General features: G+C 62.9%; 1 protein-coding gene across 2 annotated transcripts; it reads left to right on the top strand.

Moving 5' to 3' along the window:
- Positions 1 to 572: 572 nt before the first annotated feature.
- On the top strand, positions 573 to 6,778 carry LOC115834359 (mesoderm induction early response protein 2-like). Of its 2 annotated transcripts, none has more exons than XM_030809107.1 (7): positions 573 to 784; positions 1,175 to 1,256; positions 1,337 to 1,431; positions 4,068 to 4,171; positions 4,328 to 4,416; positions 5,383 to 5,800; positions 6,209 to 6,778. In XM_030809107.1, the coding sequence occupies exons 1-7, from the start codon at positions 734 to 736 to the stop codon at positions 6,228 to 6,230; spliced, it is 861 nt and encodes a 286-aa protein (XP_030664967.1). In that variant the 5' UTR covers positions 573 to 733; the 3' UTR covers positions 6,231 to 6,778. The 2 variants fall into 2 exon arrangements, with proteins under 2 accessions (XP_030664967.1, XP_030664966.1); XM_030809106.1 differs by having other exon boundaries at positions 4,068 to 4,192.
- Positions 6,779 to 7,713: the final 935 nt, after the last annotated feature.

Here is a 7,713-nt window from a genome sequence, read left to right as displayed (position 1 = left end):
CTATGAGCACATCCGCCACCCACACCAGCTCCCGGGGGCAGGATGTGTCCCCAGCGGTGATGCGCCTTCTGGCCGTGGCTCTTCAGATCCCAGGGTTAGAGCGCAACGGTGCCTGTGGGGGCTCCTGCTTGTCCATGGGGCCCAAGTCTCAGCTGCCTCTATCCAGAGTCGGGGTCCTCCTTGCTGCTCCCTCAGGCCTCTGCATTTCAGGTGCTCTTGTAGCTGTGCAGCCTGAAGCCAGCCTCACCTCACTGGGCTCACTACTTAGAACCCCCTCCGCAGAGTCCTTGCTCAGAATTCCCCTGCCCCAGATCTCGGCTGCCCACACCTTCCTCCGACCCCTTGGCTGGATCAGGCGCCCTTGCTAATCGCTCATGGCTCCCTGCACTTGGTCGTTGGGATACAGGCCTGTGTCTGGTGCCCAGAGCCTGCTCTGGACCCCCCCCGTCGTTGAATTGAGCACAGCAGCACCAAGCCCAGGAGGAACGCAGTGATGGCGGCCCAGGGCTTGGGAAAGGGAGGGCGGACAGTGCCTCCGCCCTGTCAGGCTGAGATGGCTGCTCTGCTTGTCCTGGCGTGTATGGGTGCAGATTGGGTTCCTGCAGCGTGACCTTTGCCCTCTGCTTGTGCAGTCTACGAAAACGAAGACCAGCTGCTCTGGGACCCCGGCGTCCTCCCTGAGAGGGAGGTGGAGGAGTTCCTGTACAGGGCGGTGAAGCGGCGTTGGCACGAGATGGCCGGGCCTCAGCTCCCAGAGGGAGAAGCCGTGAAAGACAGTGAGCAGGTGGGGGCTGCCATGCCGGGGACAGAGGGGCTGAGGGCTGCAGCGGCGTGGGCCAGAGCTCACACCCCAGTGCCTCCAGGGGCCAGGTAGAGCAGACGGGAGGGCAGGGGTCACGTGTCCGGGGGCCTGGGCACTGGAACAGCTACTCAGGTCAGAAGGGGGCCAATTAAAACCACGTATCAGGGAGGAGGTGTAGACGCCTCTGGGTATCTGCAAGGGGATGTAGACACCCCTGATGTCACTCCCTGGATAGAGGTGTAGGTGGCCCTGACCTCGCCCAGGAGGGTGGTGTGGACGGCCCTTGATGCCACTCCCTGGATGGTATAGACAGTTCTTGCTGTTGGCTCCCAGGCTGAGCCCATGGGAAGAACCAACACGTCCTCTCCCCAGGCGCTGTACGAGTTGGTGAAATGCAACTTCAATGTGGAGGAGGCCCTGCGAAGGCTGCGGTTCAACGTGAAGGTGATCCGAGGTGAGCAGCGGCCCGGGCCTTTCTTCCGCTGCGGCCCCGCCCTGGGCACCGCTGACCAGTCTCCCCGGCCGTTTTTGCAGATGGGCTCTGTGCCTGGAGTGAAGAGGAGTGTAGGAACTTTGAGCACGGCTTCCGTGTGCATGGGAAGAACTTTCACCTGATCCAGGCCAACAAGGTGCGGACCCACTGCCGGGCTCCACCGGGGGCTTCTCCATCTGGGGAGGGGCTCAGGGTCAGCAGGCACACTGCACACGGCCGACGGGAGGCCTGAAGCCCCGTGTCCCGTGTCCGCCTCCTCACCGTGTGCCCATTGCTGGCTTCTGCAGTTTCTGCTACTGACTTCTGTGGGCCCCTTTCCTGTCCCCACAAGAACAAGGCTCTGGTTTTGGGAAAGAATGTGCCAAAAGCTGAATTCTAGTAGTTGTTTCTGCCTCACGTTGCACCCCAGGGCCCTGGGCACCTCATCTTCGTGTCTGTGTCCTCTGAGCAGAGCCCACTGGCTCAGTGTCCAGCATTTGGCCCCACAGCAGAACCCCGACACCTGGGGACCAGGTCCTTCTGCCACCTGGGACAAACCCTCACGACAGGCAGGTGCTGCCAAGTGCCAGAGCCTTCTGCCCTTCCTTAGACCTTCCCCACGTCGTCTGTGGGTCTCTGCATGTCTGCAGCAGTGCCCTCTGCCCTGTGGCTTCTTGAGTGGTGACTTCCAAGCCAGCCTTTTGGCAGTCAGACATGTCTGGCTGAAAACCTTCCCGTGGCTCTGACCAGTGGCTTCTCCGCCTCTGTCCACGCCCCGGTTGGGCACTGAGTCCCTTCAGGACCAGCGGCCTGTGGCCTTCTTGTTGCTGAGCCTTGCTTCTGCCTCATGTCCTGGGACGGTGCTCCATTTGGGGCCCGACGTCTTCCACTGAAGGGCTTGGGTGAGGAGGCGCCTGCCTGGGGCTGGTTGTACGGCCCAGGACGTTGCTCAGGTGACTGCGCGGCGGACTGTCCTTGTCAGACTCCAGCGCCACGTGGTGTTTTGATTGGAGACGGCTGGGGGAGGTGCGGCTGCAGTGAGGTGCTCCTGGGCTACACTTGGAGCCCCTGTCAAGTTTCTATAGCTCCAGACCGTTTCTACAGCTCCGGGCCATGTTTCTGGAGCTCCCGGCCGTGTTTCTGGAGCTCCCGGCCGTGTTTCTGGAGCTCCCGGCCTTGTTTCTGGACTCCTGGCCGTGTTTCTGGACTCCTGGCCGTGTTTCTACAGCTCCGGGCCGTGTTTCTGGACTCCGGGCCGTGTTTCTACAGCTCCGGCCGTGTTTCTGGAGCTCCTGGCCGTGTTTCTGGAGCTCCGTGCCGTGTTTCTGGACTCTGGGCCGTGTTTCTACAGCTCCGGCCGTGTTTCTACAGCTCCGGGCCGTGTTTCTACAGCTCCGGGCCGTGTTTCTACAGCTCCGGGCCGTGTTTCTACAGCTCCGGGCCGTGTTTCTACAGCTCCGGGCCGTGTTTCTGGAGCTCCGGGCCGTGTTTCTGGAGCTCCGGGCCGTGTTTCTGGAGCTCCGGGCCGTGTTTCTGGAGCTCCGGGCCGTGTTTCTACAGCTCCGGCCGTGTTTCTGCAGCTCCCGGCCGTGTTTCTGGAGCTCCGGGCCGTGTTTCTGGAGCTCCGGGCCGTGTTTCTGGAGCTCCGGGCCGTGTTTCTGGAGCTCCGGGCCGTGTTTCTATAGTTCCGGACCGTGTTTCTGGAGCTCCGGGCCGTGTTTCTACAGCTCCAGGCTGTGTTTTTGTAACTCCCCGCGTGTTTCTGGAGCCCCGGGTAGGTCCTGGCCCAGCCAGGAAGGGCTGTGTGTAGCCAGCACACGTTGGTCAGCCTGCTGTCTGGAATGGGACAGGGAGCCAGTGCGTATTTCAGCCTGGCCCTTCACCGAAGAGCTCCCTCATGACGCGCGTTTGAGGTTTGCCCTGCGGAGAGGTTGTCTCGGTCTCACCCCCCGGCAGGACCCCATGTTGTTCTCGCAGCGGTGAGCACTGGGCATCCTCGTTCTGGGTGGCGGGGGTCTTTTCCGCCATCACCAGCAGTGGCCAGAGCCTCAAGCTGTCTGTGGGATGGGCCCCCCGGGTGGAGCCCCGGGAGGTGTTGTCAGGTGTGCGCCCAGCTCTGTGCCAGGTGCCACGTGGAACGCACGTGCTGTGTGTCCCTTCTCGTCTCCCTGAAGCCTTATGTGCATGTGTGTTTGGCCTTTATGTGCTACGTTGTAAATTTTGTCGGGTTCACAGAACCCCTGTGTCTTCCATGGTGTCCTCTGTGCACTTGGGAAGCATTCGCTGGGCCCTGGAGGGATGTGTTTGGCGGGAAAGCAGGCGCTGCGGGCTTGTGCCTCTTCATCCCGGGGCAGGGGCTCAGTCCAGGAGTCTGTGGACCCGGGGTTGTCACTCCCACTCCCACCCCGGGCCTGTGAGACGCAGGCAGATGAGGTAGACGCAATTGGCCCATGGCTCATGGTCTGGGATAGGGGGGGTGAGCAGTAGACAGGGGCCTGGAGGGTCCGTTTGTCTGGCTGAAGGGAAAGAGGGGTCTCAAGCCAGGAGCTGGGGGGCTCTGAGGGGGCTTGAAACAGGAGGCAGTGCCGCAGTGCTCGAAGCCCCGTTCCCCGTGGTGGGCATAGCCTGTGGGCCTGTTAGGGTCATGGGTCCGGGGGTCTTGCGTTATCCGAGAGTGGTGGGTGCTGTGCTCCTTCTGTGCTGTGCTGGGGTCCCAGGACGTCCTGGGATGGTGGTGCAGGTGCCGGGGCTGGGCGGCCGGGGACAGAGATGGCTCCTGACCCCTCCCCGCAGGTGCGCACACGGTCAGTGGGCGAGTGTGTCGAGTACTACTACCTGTGGAAGAAGTCGGAACGCTACGACTACTTCGCCCAGCAGACGTGGCTGGGCCGGAGGAAGTACGTCCCGTCCGGAACCACGTGCGTGCAGCGCTCCCCAGCAGTAACGACGGGCGGCCACCCCGCCGGGGGTGGGCACGTGGGCACCTGGGTGGCACCTCCCGGGTGGGGGCGTCCGTCCTGTCTGCTGCCCCTCATGGCGCCCTCTCCCCACAGGGACACAGACCAGGACCTGGATGGCAGCGACCCCGATGGCCCCGGCCGTCCGCGCCCGGAGCAGGACACCCTGACTGGGACGCGCACAGGTGAGGCTTGGGGAGCATCCCCTGCCCTGGGGGCGGCCACGGGGCTGGAGCCGTGAGTGCGGCCCGGTGGAGCCTCTCCTGCCTGGCGCCCTGTGCTGGGCCAGCCTTGCCAGGAGGAGTGGGCGTCTGGGTAACGGAGGGCAGCCACCTGATGTGGATGCTGCTCTGTGCACCTGGCTGGGAGAGGGGAGGGCAGGGATGACGCTTACCCTCTGGGCTTGCCGGAGGGGTGCATGTGGCCCCACCGCTGGGGAGCCCCATATGGTGAGGTTGGGTATTTACCAGGCCTCAGTCTCCGGGGAAGGCCTGCCTGGTGACTTAGCCCGTCACCAGGACACTGAGGAAGGACAGGGTGTCCGGAGCCGTCGCCAGGATCTTGCACCTGAGGCCATGACGGAGCACAGCAGGGCCTCGGGTGGGACCGTGTCTGATGGTGGTGTCTGACGTGGTGTCCGATGGTGGAGACCCACACGGGGAGGGTGCAAACGAGGATCCTTTGCTTTCTGGCTCTGTGTTTAGATGGTTGAGTCTGGGAGGGTTCCCCTTTCCAGAATCTGGTTGTTTCCATGGTTTGTTTGCCAAAGGGTGTCCACCTCAGCTACTTCCTAGAATTGTGGTGAGGCCCCATGCGCTGCCTGTGGGAACAAAACTTCCACAGACCCTGTATTAACCCTCGCAGTGCCCCCGGCATTGTTTACACCTGTGTCTGTTGTATTCTGCTCTTCTTAAAGATGTGGGTTGTGACCCACTCAGTTGATTTTATGAACTAAAATCAACTTCTAAAGCCGAGGCCCTTAACCTGGGGGCTCACAGATTTCAGTGTAACTGGTTTCTTTTGTATTTGTGTGGAGGCTTTCCTGGGGAGGGATCCACAGGCTTTGCTGGACCCAGCAAGGTTAGGCAGGAGCCTGCACAGGAGCCGCGGCTGTGGGCAGGCCCCACCCTCTGTTGCATTCTCTGTCACAGACTCACTGAGCGTGGATGGCACGGCCGGTGGTCTCGATGAGCCTGGAGTGGCCTCTGATGGACTCCCATCCTCGGAGCCAGGGCCGTGTTCCTTCCAGCAGCTGGATGAGCCCCCCGCTGTACCCCTGTCCCGTCGGCCCCCAGCCCTGGCCGACCCAGCCTCATACCCGCCGGCCGTCACTGCTCCGGAGCCAGACGCCAGCCCAAGGCTGGCCGTGGACTTCGCCTTGCCCAAGGAGCTGCCGCTCATCTCCGGCCATGTGGACCTGAGCGGGGATCCGGAGGAGACTGTGGCCCCTGCACAGGTGGCTTTGTCGGTCACCGAGTTTGGACTCATCGGCATTGGGGATGTGAACCCCTTCCTGGCCGCCCACACCACGTGCCCGGCCCCCGGGCTACACTCGGAGCCCCTGTCACAGTGAGTGCCACCCCATGCCCGGAGCCTCCACAACACTCCACCTGAGGTCCCCGCAGCCCTCAGGCTGAGCTGAAGAGAGTGGGAGGCATTTGCCCCAAGGACCCAAGGACAGTGTGGCTCCACAAGCAGGCTCTCAGTGTTTCTTTAGGTTTATTCTTTAATTTTACGTATTTTTTGACTGGAGAATACATTTATGTGGTCCACATTCTCCACAAATGGGGGCAGGTGCCAGGCTATCCCACCCCTGCTCCAGCCACCAGCTCCCCCCAGGGCACCCTGGGCCCTGCTGCCATAGGTTGTGGGGGAGGCAAGGCTGGGAGTCTCGAGTCCAGCGCTCAGCACTGGGCTGTGCAGGCACGTGGGGCCGCACTGACACTCTTTGCGTCTCTCTTGGTCTCTCCCCTGCAGCTGTAACGTGATGACCTGCTGACTCCTGGCCGCGGGCGGCGTATGCGGCCCAGACTGGACTTAGTGCTGCCGCTGGGCCCGCCTCTCAGTCTTCCTGACCCCTTCCCCACCCCTGGGCCTTGGGGTAGCACCTCCTTCTGCTTCAGAACACGTCAGGGCTGGGGTGAGGTGGCTGGGCCGTGAGCCCTTGCCCCTGTCCACACAGACTGGACCCATGGCCACATCCCACGCTGTCAGCACCCGGCACTGCCACCCGGGTCCAGGCTGCTGCCTGCACGTGGGATCCATCGGGCAGCCGGGCACAGAAAAGACCCGGCCCTAGGGACGCAGGGCAGAGCCGGCCACCTGGTCCCTTCCAGCCAGCAGAGGCGAGGGAAGGCGTCACTGCCCCGGCGGGGAGACGGGCAGCACGCCCCGCCCCGCACCAGCAGCCTCCGCCGGGGCGCCCTCACTCCCTGCTTGGCTCCGTCTCTCCGCACCTGGCAGGGTTAGGGCGCCCCAGCCCTGGGGTCGTCGTGGGCAGCTGCTACTCAGTGCCAACCCCGTGGGGCACAGAGCCATATACCTCGCTGTCCGGCCCCACCCAGCCTCGCCGTCCCACCCCACTGTCTCCACTTCAGGAAAAGCCGCACTTTACACCCCCACCTGCCTCTTCCCCCTCCATCCCTGCTCCTCGATCCTGAGTGGTTGGGGTGGGGTCCCTCAGCAACCCCAGGTGTGGGTTTGAGGAGACAGGTGATTTACAGCCCCCTTTGCTGTCCTCCCCCGGTACCAAGGCAGGGAGCCTCCGGAGGAGCCGGCCCTGCTGGCCACGCAGGGGCCAGACTCCAGCCTGTTTCCCCAGCCCTGCAGGTCTTCCTTCTGTGGGAAGCTTCCCAGGGAGAGGGCTCGGAGTCCTGGTCCCCCTCTTCCCCGGCCCCCTCGTTCGTTTCTGTTTCTGTTTACACGTTGGAGTGGGGTCCTCCGTGGGCGGTGGCGCGCCCTGCCCCGGGTGCCGTCCAGCCTCTTGTGCTCGAGCGCCTTTCCGAGTGGGACTCGACCATCCCTCACCCCACCAAGGACCACACTGTGAAGTGATAACTGCCTTGAACCCCCCTTTGCTGTTTTATTTATTAAACGATTTGAAGCCCGGGTGCCTTGTGGTGGATCGGGTGGGGGCTGGGGCGGCAGGTGTCCTCGTCATCTCACTTGGGGGCCTGCATGTCTGTTGGAGGGTCCGGGATAAGTCGTGAGCAACACAGGCGAGGGGTTGCACTGGGGGCATGACGTGGTGGCCTACGTATTGTTCACGTCAGTAAGGGAATTGTGGCCACGATGACGGGATGTGAGGAGGACCCACGTCTGGGTAGAGTTGGTTGGGGCAGCCTCCTAGAAGTGACATTTAAGCTGAAACATGAAGGAGAATGGGCCTCCTTTGCTGAAAGTTTGCCGAGAGGCCTGGCAGGCGTGACAGCAGATGCAGAGGACAGAGGCCTGGGTCTCCAGGAGAAGCTGAGGGCACAGAG

This window comes from Nomascus leucogenys, unplaced genomic scaffold (genome assembly GCF_006542625.1).
Source record: "Nomascus leucogenys isolate Asia unplaced genomic scaffold, Asia_NLE_v1 001529F_33238_qpd_obj, whole genome shotgun sequence".
Taxonomy (NCBI): Eukaryota; Metazoa; Chordata; class Mammalia; order Primates; family Hylobatidae; genus Nomascus; species Nomascus leucogenys.
Note: the sequence above shows the minus strand (reverse complement) of the source record. Positions and strands in the feature narration are given on the sequence as shown.